The 23029-nt window shown below is 43.9% G+C and overlaps 1 protein-coding gene across 1 annotated transcript; it reads right to left on the bottom strand.

The window, feature by feature from the left end:
• Nucleotides 1–344: 344 nt before the first annotated feature.
• On the bottom strand, nucleotides 345–4215 carry LOC106576606 (fish-egg lectin). The gene is made up of 5 exons (XM_014153850.2): nucleotides 4051–4215; nucleotides 3675–3908; nucleotides 3281–3498; nucleotides 3029–3147; nucleotides 345–929 (listed from the first exon to the last, which is right to left on the bottom strand). Exons 1-5 carry the CDS (start codon nucleotides 4103–4105, stop codon nucleotides 788–790), a joined length of 768 nt encoding a protein of 255 aa, XP_014009325.2. The 5' UTR covers nucleotides 4106–4215; the 3' UTR covers nucleotides 345–787.
• Between the last annotated feature and the right edge of the window lie 18814 nt (nucleotides 4216–23029).

Genomic DNA, 23029 nt, shown 5'->3' with positions numbered 1-23029 from the left:
ACAATGTGTTTACATTCTAGGCAACTAGTCATTTGTTAATAATAAACTACACATGTCCCTCAAAGAGTAGTGTAGTGATTAGTGGGTAGTTGCACATCTTTAATAGAGCACACTATAAAAGGTATTGTCAAATATGTACCTGACACTACATCAATAAGGCACCTGTCAATCAAACTATGCATCAGGGACCTAAAGGTTCACCAGTTCCAGCACACTGTAGCACTGTAGTACTCTAGTCATATTTAACCTTCTGAGTAAGAAGATTCACAAAACAGATCTTTAACTGGATCTTTGCAGAGCTACCTTAAATCCCCCTGTTCAATATGATTTCAAACACACTAAAATGAGTTTCAAAATGAATGCTTTATTTGCGGGAAATTATTATATAATGAGATAATGACAAGGACTCCATTCAATCCTATTGATGACCTCTGAAGCACAGCAAAACCCATGTGGATCGTGACCGTGCCCAAGTTTACACTACGATCAAATAGCATCCATGGCAAAGCTCAATTGAAATGTTAATCAAGAATACACTTTTATAACGTTGTTGCTTGTCAAATTGTGTAAGAAAACATAATTGATAAATTCTTTATAATATCATTAAGATCAGTGTTTACTATTGATAGAGATAAAGTACTGAAAAATATAGTTAGAGCAATGGGTTTTAGAATGAAGGATTCTTGTGAATTAATGTTGAGAATTGAGATGGTTCCAAACAGAGAGATCAATGAGTTAGCAAGTGAACTTGTCAGATCCCGAACAGCCTTCAGATGCAGAGGAGAGGCTAATGTTTGCACACCATGGTGAAGCCAGAATTGGAAATGACCCAAAGACGGCCCAGGTCGTAGGTCACGTGCTTCATTGGCATGTACATTAGGACATTGCTCCATCCAGTGCCCTCTGGTTTACTGGCTGTGATGCCGTCTCTGTGTTGAAGAAAGGGGTGGGGTTTGCGTTCAAAGTTTATAAAACATTTTGGGACTTTAATAATTGTATATAGCTATTGATTTTTTAAGAATTTAACCTGTTAGGGCTAGGGGGCAGTATTGACATGGCTGGATAAAAAACATACCCGATTTAATCTGGTTACCACTCCTACCCAGGAACTAGAATATGCATATACTTATTACATATGGATAGAAAACACCCTAAAGTTTCTAAAACTGTTTGAATGGTGTCTGTGAGTATAACAGAAATCAAATGGCAGGTCAAAACCTGAGAGATTCCTTTACAGGAAGTGGCCTGTCTGACCATTTCTTGAACTTCTTTTCCATCTCTATCTTTTACTAAGGATCTCTGCTCTAACGTGACACTTCCTACGTCGTCCATAGGCGCTCAGAGCCCGGGAAAAAACAGAATGTCGTCATCCCAGCCCCAGGCTGAAACACATTATCGCCTTTCTCAAGTGGCCGATCAAGGGACACTGGGCTTAGGCGCATGACCCGACCGCCCCCGCCTTTGTGATTTTTTCCTCTGTTTGCCGAAAAGGAGATTCCCTGTCGGAATATTATCGCTTTTCTACGAGAAAAATGGCATAAAAATTGATTTTAAACAGAGGTTGACATGCTTCGAAGTACGGTAATGGAATATTTAGATTTTTTTTGTCACGAATTGTGCCATGCGCACGACCCTTCTTTACCATTTCGGATAGTGTCTGGAACGCACGAACAAAACGCCGCTATTCGGATATAACGATGGATTATTTTGGACCAAACCAACATTTGTTATTGAAGTAGCAGTCCTGGGACTGCTTTCTGACGAAGACAACAAAAGGTAATCAAACTTTTATAATAGTAAATATGATTATGGCGAGTGCTAAACTTGCCGGGTGTCTAAATAGCTAGCCCGTGATGCCTGGGCTATGTACTTAGAATATTGCAAAATGTGCTTTCACCAAAAAGCTATTTTAAAATCGGACATATCGAGTGCATAGAGGAGGTCTCTATCTATAATTCTTAAAATAATTGTTATGCTTTTTGTGAACGTTTATCGTGAGTAATTTAGTAAAATGTTAGCGAATTCCCCGGAAGTTTGCGGGGGGTATGCTAGTTCTGAACGTCACATGCTAATGTAAAAAGCTGGTTTTTGATATAAATATTAACTTGATTGAACAAAACATGCATGTATTGTATAACATAATGTCCTAGGGTTGTCATCTGATGAAGATCATCAAAGGTGAGTGCTGCATTTAGCTGTCTTCTGGGTTTTGGTGACATTATATGCTGTCTTGAAAAATGGGTGTCTGATTATTTCTGGCTTGGTACTCTGCTGACATAATCTAATGTTTTGCTTTCGTTGTAAAGCCTTTTTGAAATCGGACAGTGTGGTTAGATTAACGAGAGTCTTGTCTTTAAATAGCTGTAAAATAGTCATATGTTTGAGAAATTGAAGTAATAGGATTTTTAAGGTTTTGAAAATCGCACCACAGGCTTCAAGTGGCTGTTACGTAGGTGGGACGAATTCGTCCCGCCTAGCCCATAGAGGATAACTTATGACTCTTGAGCTTAACACAACTGCATCAGAAGCCAAAATATAAGCTTTTTTTCAATTGTTTCTAACCAATGTTATTTAAAAAAAATGTGTAGTTAAAAAAAAACATTTTTCTCATGGAACCATATTGAGTGAATCCGTAGCCCCATGTATTCATTTGAGAGTGGTTACATTTCTCTAGCTATATACCTCATCTATTTACCAAAACAAGTGGTGGGATGGCCACGTAGTTTTTTTAAATCCCAAACTGTAGCTTTAAAGGATACCCAACCTTTGCTAATTTTACTGTACGCTGTCTACACATTTCTTTTTAAGTCTTATAACTTTAGATCTGATTTATAGTTACCAGATTTTATTTATACATCTGTTTTCATTTTTGTGTAAAGCGTTTCACAAAGCATGTACTGTAAGGACCAGAGTTATTCATAAAGGTATATCATTATTATTATAAGTTATTATTACAAGTCATTTTCAAGTTAATAATATTGAGGGGTGAAAGGGTGGAACCATACACAAATTTAAGTAGCAACCTTACCTGGTATAAACTTGGCCTGCAGAGTTGACCCCAAAGACACTACCATCAGTTGCCACCTCAATCATGGAAAGCTTGCCTTCAATGTGACTCCACCCCTTGTTTTGGCAGTCTTGATTCAGCTGGAAACAAACAGATTCAATCAGGGTTTTAGGACAATTTCAACAGTTATAATATGAAACAGTTTTAAAATAACTGACACTCTCCATCCTCTACTACTCTACTCCAGCTCTCACACTCTTTCCCAGATCTTACACTCATTAAGAAAATATCATCGTTCTTGTTGACTGCCCAGCACCCAAAAGGTCCGCAACTAAAATACTTCACAGCTCCTGGCAACATTATCCCTCGAAGGGATGAGTCAGCACCCATGAAGCCAAGTGAGGCACTTCTTGAAAGACACCATGGAACATCGTCCATGTTGTCTCCCACAACAAACTCGTCCCCCCCAGCATCCAGCTGCTTTGCACTGGCTGAAGACCACAAAGACAGAGACAGACAAGCAAACAAGGAGTATGCATCTGTGAGTACTGCCAAATGACTTACAATGGGGTAATGTTAAACATGTATAATTTACCCTGATGGTAATCAGGAAAGCTAAGAAGCAGGTGTCCTCTGGAATCATAAATGAGTAATTTTCTCCACTTACTTGCAAATTGAACCCAGTTACCGGCCACGTACTTGAACATGAGGTTTCCGTTGCTGACACCCCAGATCCCTGCTGGTCCTACAGTGATATGCCTCAGGGAACCAGGCATGCGGATCCATTTATCACCTACGAGGTAGTAGGGGATTTGACTTGTGTCCGTAGCAACCACTTGCCCCAGTCCTGCATCGATCTGCATTAGATTCTTGATATTCGCTACAATCTGACAGTCCCATGCTGTGGAGTCACCAGATCAAAGACACATGAGTAGAGTACAGCAGCAACAAGGATGATGAAATTATGGAGCCAACTTGATGATCAATTTGAAGTTTAATGTAGAGCTGCCTGTAAAATAATTATTCAGATGATGGTAACTTACCATGACTGAGGGTCAGGAGACAGAGGACCAATAGGACGGCTGCAGTGGCTCTCATGATGTCTCTGTAGATCTACAGTATAAGTTTGGTAGTACTTTGGTTGAACACAGACATTTTCCCCTTATATAGCCCTGCAAACAGCTTTCAACGCCCATGAAATAATTATTAATGAGCTATTTATATCTGACAAACAACCTGTTCCAAGGAAACGTTAACGGGAGGAGGATATAACCCCACCCTCTCCCACACACACACAATAATATTATACACTGAACAAAAATATGAAACGCAACATGTAAAGTGTCTGTTTTATGAGCTGAAATAAAAGATCCCAGAAATGTTCCATACACACAAAAAGCTTATTTCTCTCAAAAAGCATATTTCTCTCACCTACTGCACTTGGCAGGTCGCATATTTGTAGAGCTTTTTGATAAGGTTGCTAAGTGTTAAAGGAGAACCCATATAATGTTTACACTGTACCAGACTGAGTGTAACACATTTTATACCCCTACCATCCCCCCTCACTGGAGAACAACTTGATTTTCATAAGTAATTTTTTTATTTAATTTGTTATAATCTTTAAACACTTACACTACGTGACCAAAAGTATGTGGACACCTTGCTCGTCAAACATCTCATTCCAATATCATGGGCATTAATATGGAGTTGGTCCCCCCTTTGCTGCTATAAGAGCCTCGCCTCTTCTGGTAAGGCTTTCCACTAGATGTTGGAACATTGCTGCAGGGACTTGCTTCCACTCAGACACAGGAGCATTCGTGAGGTTGGGCACTGATATTGGGCGACTAGGCCTGGCTTGCAGTCGCCGTTCCAATTCATCCCAAAGGTGTTCGATGGGGTTGAGGGTCAGAGCTCTGTGCAGGCCAGTCAAGTTCTTCCTCACCAATCTCGACAAACCATTTCTGTACGGACCTCGCTCTGTGCACGGGGGCAAAGTCATGATGAAACAGGAAAGGGCCTTCCCCAAAATGTTGCCTCAAAGTTGGAAGCACAGACTTGTCTAGAATGTCATTGTTTGCTGTTGCGTTAAGATTTCCCTTCACTGGATCTAAGGGGTCTAGCCCGAACCATGAAAAACAGCCCCAGACCATTATTCCTCCTCCATCAAACTTTACAGTAGGCACTATACATTCGGGCAGGTAGCATTCTCCTGGCATCCGCCAAACCCAGATTTGTCCGTCGTACTGCCAGATGGTGAAGCGTGGTTCATCACTCCAGAGAACAGGTTGACTGCTCTGATACTTGGAATTGCACATGGTGATCTTAGGCTTGTGTGCGGTTGCTCGGCCATGGAAACCCATTTCATGAAGCTCCCGACGAACAGATCTTGTGCTGACACTGCTTCCAGAGGCAGTTTGGAACTCTGTAGTGAGTGTTGCAACCAAGGACAGACGATTTTTGTACGTTAAGCACTTCAGCACTCTGTGGTCCCATTCTGTGTGCTTGTATGGCCTGCCACTTCGCGGCTGAGCCGTTGTTGCTCCTAGACTTTTCCACTTCACAATAACAGCACTTACAGTTGACCGGGGCAGCTTTAGCAGTGCACAAATTTGATGAACTGACTTGTTGGAAAGGTGGCATCCTGTGATGGTGCCACATCGAAAGTCACTGAGCTCTTCAGTAAGGCCATTCTACTGTAAATGTTTGTCTATGGAGATTGCATGGCTGTGTGCTCGATTTTATACACCTGTCAGCAACAGGTGTGGCTGTAATAGCCAAATCCACTCATTTGAAGGGGCATCCACATACACTATGTATACAAAAGTATATTTAATCCCCTTTTCCATCCTCGTTTCTTTGTATTTTGTCCCTCCCTCCTTCTAAGAGTGTAAAACATCTTGAATAGTGATACCCATTGTAAAGAACAGTTTCATCATAAAGTTAAAACAAATGTCATGACATTCAAATTACACATTGAATCACCTGCCAGTAAATGTTTAGCTACATGAGGAAGTGGAAAGCACATAAACCGTAAGATGTCAAAGGTTTTTTGTAATCAACATAACAAATACCTGGGGCATATTAGTGCTGGCGGTAGCCTTGACGTTAGAGAGGCAGACCAGTGACCAGAGGGGTTTCAAATGGCAAAACCGGAAATTAGTCGAGTTCTACAGCATTTACCTTGGAGGAAATAATCTCAATAATTGAATAACACAACATTTGTTTCAAACGCAATGCTTTATTTGTGGAAAATCGTGATGTAATATGAGAGATGAGGAGCTATGACAAGGATTGGATTCACTGAAAAATAACTAATAACTAAGTTTTTACACTATGATAATATCCTCGTGGAGGCTTTATTGATGACATGGTGTGAATCAGGGAATGAGAATGAATGTTAACAGGCAGCACAATGCTATCTCTCATATAAGGTAACCTGACATAGCAGGAGTAAACTAAACACCTGAAACTACTATACTGTCCTACCAAGGAAAAGAGCAGTAACTCCACATTTGGCCAAAAATTAGTTAGACATTTTTTTATACATCAGATACATGCTTTATCATGTGGACAAATATCTCGCCTCCATTGTGTTGTATTATGGAGAAAATGGGGGTTCATGTTTACAGTAACTGCAAAAAGTTAAAGTGAAACCAAGGAAAAAGGCAGAAACTGACATCACATGTCAGTTAGTTCCATTTACCTGGGTTTCACTGAGCTTTGGGCTGTAGTGTCTATGGTAAACCTTGGAATTATTTATTGTTCTTTGCTGACACAAGTATCAATCTATATTTACATTACATTTACATTTACATTTAAGTCATTTAGCAGACGCTCTTATCCAGAGCGACTTACAAAATGGTGCATTCACCTTATGATATCCAGTGGAACAACCACTTTACAATAGTGCATCTAAATCTTTTAAGGGGGGGGGTTAGAAGGATTACTTTATCCTATCCTAGGTATTCCTTAAAGAGGTGGGGTTTCAGGTGTCTCCGGAAGGTGGTGATTGACTCCGCTGTCCTGGCGTCGTGAGGAAGCTTGTTCCACCATTGGGGTGCCAGAGCAGCGAACAGTTTTGACTGGGCTGAGCGGGAACTGTGCTTCCTCAGAGGTAGGGGGGCCAGCAGGCCAGTGGTGGATGAACGCAGTGCCCTTGTTTGGGTGTAGGGCCTGATCAGAGCCTGAAGGTATGGAGGTGCCGTTCCCTTCACAGCTCCGTAGGCAATCACCATGGTCTTGTAGCGGATGCGAGCTTCAACTGGAAGCCAGTGGAGAGAGCGGAGGAGCGGGGTGACGTGAGAGAACTTGGGAAGGTTGAACACCAGACGGGCTGCGGCGTTCTGGATGAGTTGTAGGGGTTTAATGGCACAGGCAGGGAGCCCAGCCAACAGCGAGTTGCAGTAATCCAGACGGGAGATGACAAGTGCCTGGATTAGGACCTGCGCCGCTTCCTGTGTGAGGCAAGGTCGTACTCTGCGAATGTTGTAGAGCATGAACCTACAGGATCGGGTCACCGCCTTGATGTTAGTGGAGAACGACAGGGTGTTGTCCAGGATCACGCCAAGGTTCTTAGCACTCTGGGAGGAGGACACAAGGGAGTTGTCAACCGTGATGGCGAGATCATGGAACGGGCAGTCCTTCCCCGGGAGGAAGAGCAGCTCCGTCTTGCCGAGAAACGACATCTGCACACACAATATCCCATAACGACAAAGCAAGATTTTTTTCTTCACATTTGTTGAATATAAAAAATAGAAATACCTTATTTACACAAGTATTCAGACCCTTTGACACAAGACTCGTTTTGAGCTCAGGTGCATCCTGTTTCCATTGATCATCCACCTGTTGTAAATTCAATTGATTGGACATGATTTGGAAAGATACAAAACTGTCTATATCAGGTCCCACAGTTGACAGTGCATGTCAGAGCAAAAACCAATTCATGATATCAAAGGAATTGTCTGTAGAGCTCTGAGACAGGATTGTGGCGAGGCACAGATCTAGGGAAGGATACCAACACATTTCTGCAGCATTGAAGGTCCCAAAGAACACAGTGAGATTACATTTATTGGACATTGATTGGACTAAATCGTTTTTGGTATATTAGCTGTGACTTTATTAGACTAAGCATAGGGGATTTGATGTTAAAATGTTGAAGATTAAATGGTGCTGGAATAGTGAAGGCAGCTCCTGTTTATTTTTTTATACTTGTGGGTAACGTGGTTCTAAATCAATAGTTGTTTAGTGGTCTGAAAATGATGAAACAAAGGTGTGGTTGAATTTATGCTGTCACGGTGTATTCTTATTGCCTCGGCCTTAGGCATACATGTCAAGGTGTCAAGGCATATGAACTAACAGGTGAAAGAGCAAACAACTCAACTATCACAACACATAGGTTGTAACATGGCTTTTGTATTCTGGCTTCCCCAGTGATTTTACCAATGCACCACTACTGTATGTTTTGCTCAGTCTGGCAGTAACCCAGAACTATCAGAGGCAGAGCATCTCTTTCGGCTGCTGCTGACAGCCACTGCATGTAAATTGTTCTACTACGTCCTAAAAACTTAAACAGTATGTATGCATAGCATTTTGTCTTCATTTTGGCAGATGAACTCTTTTGTAGATTAACTAGGTTTCCTCCTTTTTGCTTTTGTTACTTCTAGGTTGGACTACTGTAATGCTCTACTTTCCGGCTACCCGGATAAAGCACTAAATAAACTTCAGTTAGTGCTAAATACGGCTGCTAGAATCCTGACTAGAACCAAAGAATTTGATCATATTACTCCAGTGCTAGCCTCCCTACACTGGCTTCCTGTTAAGGCAAGGTCTGATTAAGGTTTTACTGCTAACCTACAAAGCATTACATGGGCTTGCTCCTACCTATCTTTCCGATTTGGTCCTGCCATACATACCTACACGTACGCTACGGTCTAAAGACGCAGGCCTCCTAATTGTCCCTAAAATTTCTAAGCAAACAGCTGGAGGCAGGGCTTTCTCCTATAGAGCTCCATTTTTATGGAATGGTCTGCCTACCCATGTGAAGAGACGCAGACTCGGTCTCAACCTTTAAGTCTTTACTGAAGACTCATCTCTTCAGTAGGTCCTATGATTGAGTGTAGTCTGGCCCAGGAGTGTGAAGGTGAACGGAAAGGCTCTGGAGCAACGAAACGCCCTTGCTGTCTCTGCCTGGCCGGTTCCCCTCTCTCCACTGGGATTCTCTGCCTCTAACCCTATTACAGGGGCTGAGTCACTGGCTTATTGGTGTTCTTCCATGCCGTCCCTAGGAGGGGTGCGTCACTTGAGTGGGTTGAGTCACTGACGTGGTCTTCCTGTCTGGGTTGACGCCCCCCCTTGGGTTGTGCCGTGCCAGAGATCTTTGTGGGCTATACTCGGCCTTGTCTCAGGATGGTAAGTTGGTGGTTGAAGTTATCCCTCTAGTGGTGTGGGGGCTGTGCTTTGGAAAAGTGGGTGAGGTTATATCCTGCCTGTTTGGCCCCGTCCGGGGGTATCATCGGATGGGGCCACAGTGTCTCCTGACCCCTCCTGTCTCAGCCTTCAGTATTTATGTTGCAGTAGTTTGTGTGTCGGGGGGCTAGGGCCAGTCTGTTATATCTGGAGTATTTCTCCTGTCTTATCCGGTATCCTGTGTGAATTTAAAAATGCTCTCTCTAATTCTCTCTCTCGGAGGACCTGAGCCCGAGGACCATGCCTCAAGACTACCTGGCATGATGACTCCTTGCTGTCCCCAGTCCACCTGGCCGTGCTGCTGCTCCAGTTTCAACTGTTCTGCCTGCGGCTATGAAACCCTGACCTGTTCACCGGACGTGCTACCTGTCCCAGACCTGATGTTTTCAACTCTCTAGATACAGCAGGAGTGGTAGAGATACTCTCAATGATCGGCTATCAAAAGCCAACTGACATTTACTTTTGAGGTGCTGACTTGTTGCACCCTCGACAACTACTGTGATTATTATTATTTGACCATAATGGTCATTTATGAACATTTGAATATCTTGGCCTTGTTCTGTTATAATCTCCACCCGGCACAGCCAGAAGAGGACTGGTCACCCCTCATAGCCTGGTTCCTCTCTAGGTTTCTTCCTAGGTTTTGGCCTTTCTAGGGAGTTTTTCCTAGCCACCGTGCTTCTGCATTGCTTGCTGTTTGGGGTTTTAAGCTGGGATTCTGTACAGCACTTTGAGATATCAGCTGATGTAAGAAGGGCTATATAAATACATTTCATTTTGATTTGATTTACAGCTAAAGGCTATCAAATCTGGTGGTCTAGTGCATTGGGGACAGAGAATAAAAGGAGCAGATTTCTGGGCGTGGTAGAAAAGATTCAGGGCATAATGTACAGACAGGGGTTTGGTAGGGTGCAGGTACAGTGGAGGTAAACCTAGGCATTGAGTGACGATAAGAGAGGTTGCATCTCTGGAGGCGCTAGTTATGCTATTTGTGGGAGGTGGGGCAAAAGCGGTATCTGAGTCATGTTGAGTGGGGCTAGGGGCTCCGCAGTAAAATAAAACAACGATAACTACCCTAAACAGTATACAAGGCATATTGACATTAGAGAGAGACATAAAGCAATCACAGGTGTTGATTGGGAGAGTTAGCTAAGACAACAACGAGTAAGACAGCAATAGCTAATCAGTGAAGACAACAACAGGTAAAATGGCGATGAATGGGCAGAGAGGGTCAGTTAACTACACACAGGGCCTGAGTTCGAAGTCTGGGGCCGACAGATTAACAAAATGGAGTACCGTAATTAATGAACAGTCCAGCAGGCATCAGCTATGAAGCCAGATATCATAGGGTCCAGTGAACAGCAATAAATGAAACAGGGAAGTCGTTACTACGCTAACAAGCGGGAGACACGGCGTTCATAAAGGTTAGCAGGCCGGTGCTAGCAGAAGCGTCTTCACCGAAGTCCGACAAAGGGCGGTTGAGGGAATATCGGACTGAATTACGTCGGCAGACCAGACGTGATGGATCGGCGGGGCTCCGTGTCGACAAAGGGTCCAGGTCAATTGGCAAAAGAGGTATTGTAGCTGGAGTAATTTTGTTTGGTAACCGGGAGATGCGCCTGGCTCTGGGCTAACTTGTGCTAGCTTCGGGACAAGGGCGTTAGCCACTATAGCCACTCGGTAGCAGCTAGCTAGTTGCAATGATCCGATGCAAAGGTCCAGAGCTTACGGCAGGAATCCGGCGATGTAGTGGCTTCTAGTCGTGCTAGTGAAGAGTCCGGGGGGCATCAGCTGTGTAGCCGAGTGATCATAGGGTCCACTGAGCAGGCCGGGAGATGGGCCTGGCTCAAAGGCTAGCTTCGGGGCTGGGCCACTCTGTAGCAGCTAGCTAGCTGTGGTGATCTGGAGTAATGGTCCAGTAATGGAGTAATGGTGGAGAAAAGCAGTCCAATATTCTCAGGGTTGATATTGCACTGAGCAGACTGGCGGGTATTATCCAGGGTAAAAGCACCTGGTGTCTGAGCTAGAGGTAAAGGCCGCTAGCAGTGGCTAACAATGACTAAATAGCTAGTAGCTAATTAGCTGGCTAGCATCTGATGGCTATCTTCTGATGGAGGTTCAAGCTGTAAGGTCTAACAAAAATTGCGGATCCGTATCACATTGGGTGAGGCGGGTTGCCGGAAGGTATATTTAATTTAAAAATGGAAAATGAGATTGAAATATATACAAAAGACGACGAAAAAATACAATTTACACGGGACAACGACAAACACGTCTGCACTGCTACGCCATCTTGGATCACTATGTGATACTACTTTGAAGAATCTAAAATATATTTTGATTTGTTTAACACTTTTTTGGTAACTACACGATTCCATATGTGTTATTTCACAGTATTGATGTCTTCACTATTATTCTACAATGTAGAAAATAGTAAAACTAAAGAAATGAGTTGAATGAGTACTTGTGTCCTAACTTTTGACTGGTACTGTAGGTGTATGGAAAATTGTTGACTGAGACATGGGAATGAAGAAAGTTTACATTCTGTCAAACATGTTATTGTTGAATCTCATGTATCCTAAGGGGGGAAGCACAGGGCAAATGTCTGGTTTCAGTCACAGATAAGGGAGGACAGGTGTGGATTAAGGAGGAGAGGGTAATTCGGCCCAGGTCACAGGTCAGATGGAGTGAGAAGGAACAGACCAAAGGTTTTAGCGTCAGGCGGGGCCATGACTACACCAGTGAGAGGAACCAAACAAGTTCTTGATAAGCAACAGAGATGTATTGGCTGTCTAGATGTGCAAGGAGTTGATTCCGGCTAGTGGGAGGACAAAAATATATGTGTATGTGCAATCATGTTTTTGTATTTTGCAGTTGTTTAACCCAGTGGGTGAATGAACTTAGTTTGAGCTTTTTGTGAGTTTTTACTCTGTTTGTTCAGAACCTAACACAACCTTACCTAGTATAAACATCACCCAAAAAGTTGACCCCACTACCATCAGTTGCCACCTCAATCATAAAAAGCTTGCCGTCAATGGGACTCCACCCGTTGTTTAGGCAGTCTTGATTCAGCTGGAAACAAACAGATTTAATCAGGGTTTTAGGACAATTTCAACAGTTATAATATGAAACAGTTTTAAAATAACTGACACTCTCCATCCTCTACTACTCTACTCCAGCTCTCACACTTTTCCCCAGATCTTACACTCATTAATTAGATATCATCATTCTTGACTGCCCAGCAGCCAAAGGGTCCACAACTGTAGTACTTCATACTTCCTGGCACTCTTGTCCTTGGAAGGGGTGTCTGGTCCCTTGTGCGTGTCCGACAGTATGGAGTATCGTCCAACAATAAACTGAACACCTGGGTCCAATCCCTAAAGAAAAAGGACTGGAAGCAGCCACAGTGGGAGGGGCCATACCAAGTACTTCTGGTGACAGCCTTCGTGGTGAGAATAGCGGAAAGAGCTACCTGGGTGCATATCACACACTGTAAGAGGGTAAGACACACTGACACTGTCGAACAATCACAGAGTTAGGAGAAGAACCGAATACCAATAAGGTTCGGGGGTTACCTCTCTAACGAAGATTCCCTAACCCGCCCGATCCTGACTCTGTGCGTTCATAGAAGTGAAAGTGTGGGTTGGCCTCTAGCCAGTGATATGTTCTCCGGGAAAAGGGGTGGCTTTACAGGGGTCCTGGTTGGTCTGGGCTGTCTGATTGTGGGAGCCATATTCCTAATACGTCATGCACCACTCGAGAAGTCAGAAGGTGGTAACTTAACCCATTGTGTAGATGAGGATTTTGTATTACCTAAGTATAAAAGGTCACTCGATCTGGATAAAAAGGAAGTGAGGTTAGAGTTAGGGAAGGATGTCTCAATAGAGTTCTATGTAGACCAAATGGGGTCCCTAACCTCCTGGCAGTCTAGGACTCTGACTTCATGGGGAAGATACCTGTGTAAATCCCCGTGTAACTCATGGAATCAGGTCATAGCTCACACAGAAAGAGAGGGCTATGTCAATCCACACACCCAATATAGAAACAGATGGAGCATCGTAAAGGTCCGAGTTTTGGACTGTAATCCGGAACGAGCGAAGTATTGGATAAAGGTACGAATAGCCATTAAGTGTGAAGAAAGAGGATTTAGGGTTATGGTATGTTGGATTTGACCAGACTTCGGTTGACACTATGGTACCATTCAGAGTAGCAAGGCTCGAGGTAGGAGATGGTTCCAGGACTAGCCAGAATACAAGCACTACCCCTGAGGACATTGATGTCCCCCATGGTGCTGTCCAGAGTCAAGGACCGGTAAGGATAATTCAGACAAAAGATCTCAAGGAACTGATTGAGGTAGAAACCGGGTTTGGGGATTCTAATCTATGGCTGGAATGGATTCAGTATACAGCTAGGTCAGTGGTCAAGGAAGAATGCTATGCCTGCGCAACAGCCAAACCTCAGTTGACAACCATTCCCTTTCCACTCAATGGAAGTAATTCACCCAGGGGTGTTGCGTGTATGTTAAAGCTGTTTATGAAGGCAGAGAAGCCAGACAACGACAGTTGTACTGATCTGCATTATTTGTATCCCCATGATCTGCATTATTTGTATCCCCATGAACCCATCAGGTCCAGACTTCCACCTTTCACAGTCGCGGGAGGAGAATATTATTGTCTGGCCTGGTACAACACTCACGGACGGGATGTAGGGGAAGTAAGAACATGCAATAGGACAGAGAACGTGACGACGACGGAGACTATGAGGGATCTGACTGGGTGGTTGAGTCCCGAGGATTTTAGTGAAATAAAGAGGCCTAGAGCAGATGTCTGGTGGTTGTGTGGGGGTATGAAGCTGTGGCCTAGCCTGCCTACGAATTGGACCGGTACTTTTGCATTGGTACAGTTCGGCATGCCCTTCACCCTTATCAGACACAAAGACCTAGTGCCAGGTAGAAGAGAGAGAAGGAGTGCTCCGTCAGGGTCCTTCGACGATAGAATTTACATTGATAGCATTGGGGTTCCAAGGGGGGTTCCTGATGAGTTCAAAGCTAGGAATCAGATATGGGCTGGATTGGAATCAAGTATTTTTTGGTGGTCAAATATCAATTAGAATGTGGACTGAATGAATTACATCTATTATAACCAGCAGCGTTTCATCAACTATACCAGAGATGCGATTCAAGGGTTAGCAGAACAGACAGCTGCGACTACTTTGATGGTATTACAGAATAGAATAGCTTTAGATATGCTTCTGGCTGAGAAGGGTGGTGTGTGTGTGTGATATTTGGGCCTGAGTGCTGTACTTTCATCCCTGATAACACAGCTCCAGATAGATCAGTGACCAAGGCCCTGGCCGGTCTAAAAAATGTAGCTCAAGAGTTAGCAGAAAACTCCGGGGTGGACACTGCACTCACGGGGTGGTTCGATAATACCTTTGGAAAATGGAAAAATGTTGTAATCACTGTGGTGTGGGCTGCTTTCACCTGTATGAGTGTGTTCGTTTTGTGTGGTTGTTGTTTGGTCCCGTGTGCGAGAGGTCTCATTTCCAGGGTTCTGGAGAGATCGATAACGGAGCAGATGGTGAGTTACGGACCGATTCCAAGTTCAGACCAGTGGGACGACAAAAACTTACCGCCGAGCCTGGTGGAGGATTTATTCAATTATGAGGAGCCCATGTTAGATGAGACTATCTTTAAGGCTTGGTAAGACTGTTTCTTTAAATGAAGATCATGACGAAAATCCTAATCCGAAGTGTTATGATTGGAGATAGGCTTAGAACAGTCATCGATAAGTATGTGTTGACAGCATATGCATTTGTTTTCCTTGATATTCTGAATTACTTTGATTTTGTGACAGTATATGCATTTGTTTTCTTTGATGTTCTGAATTAGTTTGATTTTGTGTGACATTTCTGAATTATTTTGATTTTGTGTAACATTACCAAATTAGTTAGATTTTGTGTGACATTTCTGAATCCAATAAAAATAGATGTGTTATAGTGTATGTGAAATATCTAGTCAATCGGGTGGATTGTAATGGAAATTATATGATTAAAGGTTTGACTAAATGATTTCACTCAGAAACCCTATAACCTGTTGAAATGTATTCGAAATAAGGCTATAATAATGGGTTAAAAACGATATTCCAATGCTGTGTGTGAATAAGACACTTAAAATGAGCAGGGCAGAGTTGATAAGACGACCTTGGGAAAGAAACAGGAGAAGAGGCCTCCCTAAGTTAGGGAGAGTAACAACGGCCTGGGAACGGCTAGTGGGCAGGAGATTAGAAGACAGGTACCAAGGTTGATAAGGAATGTATGTGGACTGTGGAAAAATACAGCCGCCTAAAGTGGGGTGGAGTTCTCTACTGGTGTGTGTGTGTGTGTGTGTGTGTGTGTGTGTGTGTGTGTGTGTGTGTGTGTGTGTGTGTGTGTGTGTGTGTGTGTGTGTGTGTGTGTGTGTGTGTGTGTGTGTGTGTGTGTGTGTGTGTGTGTGTGTGTGAATATAAAAGGCTTTGTACATTGTAAGGATTTTCAGAGCTCTCATAAATAAACGTTTTGACCCTTGTAGGCTGGCTATCCGTCTGCTTCATTCAACCAGAATCTTACACACTCTGGGGGGCAGACTGAGTAGTTTAATTGAAGTTCGGTTTAAGAACATTGCTAACTTAATTCACGTAACAATGTTATAACTATTTCTCCAGGCACGACAAGACTCTGGCTTCTATGAAACCTGGCCTGAGTAACCACAGACCAGATAAACAGATACACCAATCTCACTAGTGTAGGTGACCCGATCCTGTAGGTTCATGCTCTACAACATTCGCAGAGTACGACCCTGCCTCACACAGGAAGCGGCGCAGGTCCTAATCCAGGCACTTGTCATCTCCCGTCTGGATTACTGCAACTCGCTGTTGGCTGGGCTCCCTGCCTGTGCCATTAAACCCCTACAACTCATCCAGAACGCCGCAGCCCGTCTGGTGTTCAACCTTCCCAAGTTCTCTCACGTCACCCCGCTCCTCCGCTCTCTCCACTGGCTTCCTGTTGAAGCTTGCATCCGCTACAAGACCATGGTGCTTGCCTACGGAGCTGTGAGGGGAACGGCACCTCCGTACCTTCAGGCTCTGATCAGGCCCTACACCCAAACAAGGCCACTGTGTTCATCCACCTCTGGCCAGCTCGCCTCCCTACCTCTGAGGAAGCACAGTTCCCGCTCAGCCCAGTCAAAACTGTTCGCTGCTCTGGCACCCCAATGGTGGAACAAGCTTCCTCACGACGCCAGGACAGCGGAGTCAATCACCACCTTCCGGAGACACCTGAAACCCCACCTCTTTAAGGAATACCTAGGATAGGATAAAGTAATCCTTCTAACCCCCCCCCTTAAAAGATTTAGATGCACTATTGTAAAGTGGTTGTTACACTGGATATCATAAGGTGAATCCACCAATTTGTAAGTCGCTCTGGATAAGAGCGTCTGCTAAATGACTTAAATGTAAATGTAAATGTGTAGACAGGGCAAACCCGTTTTCACAATTTCTGTTAGTTCCATTTATAGTACCATATGCAGAAACAGTTTGTGATCCATTGAAAAGCTAATGTACTCAAATTACTTGTATTTTTTTTTACACATTATCAACTGCATATGCGCCAAGAACTCTGTTGTTTTGACAATTGGCATTTGATCAGATCAAACACAACTGACAAATCTGGTGAATTATTTGTTTATCACTGGTAAGAAGAGAATTTGCTAAAGGCAGTCATCTACATTTTAGAGTGTCGGATGTAGATTCAGGGAGGCTGCCGAAACAATGAAGGAAACCAAATCTGTTGCTTTTTATTTAACCACAAGTCACAATCGCTATCTTCGAACTCAAGATCATAAATAAACCAAGGCACAGCGTGCATGGAATTCCACATCTTTTTAATGAAAATGAAATTCACCAAAACAACAAACAGGAGCAAACCGAAAACGTGACGTTCTGGGGCTGCTCAAAGGCAGCTACACAAAAACAAGATCCCACAACTAAAGGTGGGGGGAAAAAAGGGCTGCCTAAGTATGATTCCTAATCAGAGATAACAATAGCCAGCTGCCTCTGATTAGGAACCATACTCAGCTCAACACAAAGAAATAGACAAACTAGATTGCCCACCCCACATCACACCCTGACCTAACCAAACTAGAGGAAAATAAACGTCTCTCTAAGATCAGGGCGTGACATCACAACCATACAGGGTATATCAACATTGACAAGACTTGGCTGTTATTTCAGTGGTAGCACACTGCGAAATATGTTAATGAGACATGTATTTTCAGCCAACAGAGTATTCTAAAGTTGTCAGTCTCAGCAAATTATACTCCCTTGTTTGATCAACTCAGCTATCTGTGTTGCACAGGCAAACTTCAATATTTAAGTTGAAAATTGTTTGTGTCTTCTGATACCTCCTGTCTCAGCCTCCAGTATTTATGCTGCAGTAGTTTATGTGTCGGGGGGCTAGGGTCAGTCTGTTACATCTGGAGAATTTCTCTTGTCTTATCCGGTGTCCTGTGTGAATTTAAATATGCTCTCTCTAATTCTCTCTTTCTCTCTTTCTTTCTTTCTTTCTCTCGGAGGACCTGAGCCCTAGGACCATGCCTCAGGACTACCTGGCATGATGACTCCTTGCTGTTCCCAGTCCACCTGGCCGTGCTGCTGCTCCAGTTTCAACTGTTCTATGGAACCCTGACCTGTTCACCGGACGTGCTTGTTGCACCGTCGACAACTACTATGATTATTATTATTTGACCATGCTGGTCATTTATGAACATTTTAACATCTTGACCATGTTCTGTTATAATATCCACCCGGCACAGCCAGAAGAGGACTGGCCACCCCTCATAGCCTGGTTCCTCTCTAGGTTTCTTCCTAGGTTTTTGGCCATTCTAGGGAGTTTTTCCTAGGGAGTTTTTCCTAGCCACCGTGCTTCTTTCACATGCATTGCTTGCTGTTTGGGGTTTTAGGCTGGGTTTCTGTACAGCACTTTGAGATATCAGCTGATGTACGAAGGGCTATATACATACATTTGATTTGATTTGATTTGATACACTGAGCAGAAATCATTGGGTTGATGGAGTATTCCATGTCAGCTGAACAATTACCCAATTTTAAGTACAGCCATATCGAAGCTCACTGGACTTTTTCCAAGTGAAATATTTTAAAGTGTACATTTAGGTAAGGTGTTTATGTCGTGTCTGCGACCTAACTATTTGAGCATTGATTGATGACTAGTTATGGGATGCCTATTATGCTGCCTAGTTATGGGATGCTGATTGCTCATCTAAGATTGAACTATGAACATTTGAACCTTGACTGAGTGCCTAGTTATTGGACACTGATGGTAGATCGGGCTATGATCATGATGTAATATGAGAGATGATGAGCTATGACAAGGATTGCATTCTCAAATGCCTTGCTCATACAGAATAATGGATATTTTTGCCCACTACTAATTATTCTCAATGTGTGCACTGCATGGTGAAGCCAGACGTGGAGACGACCCAAAGACGACACAGGTCGTAGGTCACGTGCTTCATGCACATCAGGGATTTACATTAAAGTCTGAAAGGCATCTGCCCATCGGGCATGTCAGGAGTATTTTTTTGGTTACCTGAAGATTGGATCACTTGCCTGAAAATGTAAATGAGCTGTTTACACTCAGAAGTGCCTTTTAACTACACATAGGGGTGGACGTATGTATTTTGGTTGTTATGGAAAAGAAATCTCAGAACAGGCTCAACTAGCCTGACTGCCATACATTTTCTGTCTTTCACTACACTTAAATGTAGAGGAACCAGAAAGATTTGTTTTAGGTTAGGACTACTGGAGTTAGTTTCAGTTGGCTTGAATTCACTTTTTTATATCACCGGCCCAATGGGGCTACCTCAGAGCAGTGGGGCTACCTCAGAGCAGTGGGGCTACCTCAGAGCAGTGGGGCTACCTCAGAGCAGTGGGGCTACCTCAGAGCAGGCTTAACTTGTGTGACTGGTCAGTTCACTTTCCCCAGGAGGCAATAGGACAATCCTTACCGTCAATCCCTGCACATTTAGACATTGCTCCATCCAGTGCCCTCTGGTTTACTGGCTGTGATGCTGACTCTGTGTTGAAGAAAGTGGTGGGGTTCATGTGTTCAAAATGCCTTGAATCCCACCGTACCATTTCCGTGATTTAGTGCTTCCAACCCCTTTGAAAAATTGAGTGTTTGAGCTGCATTGCATTAGTCTATTTATTCTGCATCCATTGAGACCAACCATTAGCCTGTGTGACTAATGGGGGCTGAGCTAGAGCAGTGCTTGTGAGACCAGGGCAGATCCTGAAAACGGTTCTTCTCACAAAAACGTCTATAAAGTCTGAAGGGTTTGAGCTACAAATGATTACTGCTTTATTTTTATGAAATAGACTCCATTCTGAGTTGTGTGCTTGTCTTAATTGTGTATAGCTTTATTTTACCGCAGTCGTACCCTGTACCTAACCTCTAAGCAGGGCCGGCCCGCTCATTAGGCAGGATTATTTTTAATATTTTTCTTTCACCTATATTTAACCAGGTAGGCTAGTTGAGAACAAGTTCTCATTTGCAACTGCGACCTGGCCAAGATAAAGCAAAGCAATTCGACACATACAACAACACAGAGTTACACATGGAATAAACAAAACATACAGTCAATAATAGTACAAAAAAAGAAAACAAAACGTCTATATACAGTGAGTGCAAATGAGGTAAGATAAGGGAGATAAGGCAATAAATAGGCCATGGTGGCGAAGTAATTACAATATAGCAATTAAACACTGGAATGGTAGATGTGCAGAAGATAAATGTGCAAGTAGAGATACTGGGGTGCAAAGGAGAAAGATAAATAAAATAAATACAATAAGGGGATGAGGTAGATAGATGGGCTGTTTACACATGGGCTATGTACAGGTGCAGTGATCTGTGAGCTGCTCTGACAGCTGGTGCTTAAAGCTAGTGAGGGAAATATGAGTCTCCAGCTTCAGTGATTTTTGCAGTTCGTTCCAGTCACTGGCAGCAGAGAACTGGAAGGAAAGGCGACCAAAGGAGGAATTGGCTTTGGGGATGACCAGTGAGATATACCTGCTGGAGCGCGTGCTACGAGTGGGTGCTGCTATGGTGACCAGTGAGCTGAGATAAGGCGGGGCTTTACCTAGCAGAGACTAGATAACCTGTAGCCAGTGGGTTTGGCGACGTGTATGAAGCGAGGGCCAACAAACGAGAGCGTACAGGTCGCTGTGGTGGGTAGTGTATGGGACTTTGGTGACAAAACGGATGGCACTGTGATAGACTGCATCCAATTTGTTGAGTAGAGTGTTGGAGGCTATTTTATAGATGACATTGCCGAAGTCGAGGATCGGTAGGATGGTCAGTTTTACCAGGGTATGTTTGGCAGCATGAGTGAAGGATGCTTTGTTGCGATATAGGAAGCCGATTCTAGATTTAATTTTGGATTGGAGATGCTTAATGTGAGTCTGGAAGGAGAGTTTACAGTCTAACCAGACACCCAGGTATTTGTAGTTGTCCACGTATTCTAAGTCAGAGCCGTCCAGAGTAGTGATGCTGGACGGGCGGGTAGGTGCGGGCAGAGATCTATTCAATAGCATGCATTTAGTTTTACTTGCATTTAAGAGCAGTTGGAGGCCACAGAAGGAGAGTTGCATGGCATTGAAGCTCGTCTGGAGGTTAGTTAACACAGTGTCCAAAGAGGGGCCAGAAGTATACAGAATAGTGTCGTCTGCGTAGAGGTGGATCAGAGAATCACCAGCAGCAAGAGCGAAATCATTGATGTATACAGAGAAGAGAGTCGGCCCGAGAATTGAACCCTGTGGCACCCCCATAGAGACTGCCAGAGGTCCGGACAACAGGCCCTCCAATTTGACACACTGAACTCTATCAGAGAAGTAGTTGGTAAACCAGGCGAGGCAATCATTTGCGAAACCAAGGCTGTCAAGTCTGCCAATAAGAATGTGGTGATTGACAGAGTCGAAAGCCTTGGCCAGGTCGATGAATACGGCTGCACAGTAATGTCTCTTATCGATGGCGGTTATGATGTCGTTTAGGACCTTGAGCGTGGCTGAGGTGCACCCATGACCAGCTCTGAAACCAGATTGCATAGCGGAGAAGGTACGGTGGGGTTCGAAATGGTCGGTAATATGTTTGTTAACTTCGCTTTCGAAGACCTTAGAAAGACAGGGTAGGATAGATATAGGTCTGTAGCAGGTTGGGTCTAGAGTGTCACCCCCTTTGAAGAGGGGGATGACCGTGGCAGCTTTCCAATCTTTGGGAATCTCAGACGATACGAAAGAGAGGGTGAGCAGGCTAGTAATAAGGGTTGCAACAATTTCGGCAGATCATTTTACAAAGACACTGTCCAGATTGTCTAGGCCGGCTGATTTGTAGGGGTCCAGATTTTGCAGCTCTTTCAGAACATCAGCTATCTGGATTTGGGTGAAGGAGAAATGGTGGGGGCTTTGGCGGGTTGCTGTGGAGGGTGCCGGGCAGTTGACCGGGGTAGCGATAGCCAGGTGGAAAGCATGGCCAGCCGTAGAGAAATGCTTGTTGAAATTCTCAATTATAGTGGATTTATCAGTGGTAACAGTGTTTCCTAGCCTCAGAGCAGTGGGCAGCTGGGAGGAGGTGCTCTTATTCTCCATGGACTTTAGTGTCCCAGAACATTTTTGAGTTTGTACTACAGGATACAAATTTCTGTTTGAAAAAGCTAGTCTTAGCATTGCTAACTGCCTGTGTATATTTGTTCCTAACTTCCCTGAAAAGTTGCATATCACAGGGGCTGTTCGATGCTAATGCAGAACGCCACAGGATGCTTTTGTGCTGGTCAAGGGCAGACAGGTCTGGAGTGAACCAAGCACTATATCTATTCCTAGTTCTACATTTTTTGAATGGGGCATGCTTATTTAAGATGGTGAGGAAGGCACTTTTAAAGAATAACCAGGCATCCTCTACTGACGGGATGAGGTCAATGTCATTCCAGGATACCCCGGCCAGGCCGATTGGAAAGGCCTGCTCGCAGAAGTGTTTTAGGGAGCGTTTGACAATGATGAGGGGTGGTTGTTTGGTCGCAGACCCATTACGGATGCAGGCAATGAGGCAGTGATCGCTGAGATAGAAAACAGCAGAGGTGTATTTGGAGCGCGAGTTAGTTAGGATGATATCTATGAGGGTGCCCGTGTTTACGGACTTGAGGTTGTACCTGGTAGGTTCATTGATCATTTTTGTGAGATTGAGGGCATCAAGCTTAGGTTGTAGGATGGCCGGAGTGTTAAGCAATGCCAGTTTAGGTCACCTAGTAGCACGTGCTCAGAAGATAGATGGGGGGCAATCGATTCACATATGGTGTCGAGGGCATAGCTGGGGGCAAAGGGTGGTCTATAGCAAGCGGCAACAGTGAGAGACTTGTTTCTGGAAAGGTGCATTTTTAGAAGTAGAAGCTCGAATTGTTTGGGTACAGACTTGGATAGTAATACAGAACTCTTATGCGGCCGTCTATGGAAGCAC

The sequence above is a fragment of the Salmo salar genome, chromosome ssa17 (assembly GCF_905237065.1).
Source record: "Salmo salar chromosome ssa17, Ssal_v3.1, whole genome shotgun sequence".
NCBI classification, from domain to species: domain Eukaryota; kingdom Metazoa; phylum Chordata; class Actinopteri; order Salmoniformes; family Salmonidae; genus Salmo; species Salmo salar.
This window is presented reverse-complemented; position numbering and strand designations above follow the sequence as displayed.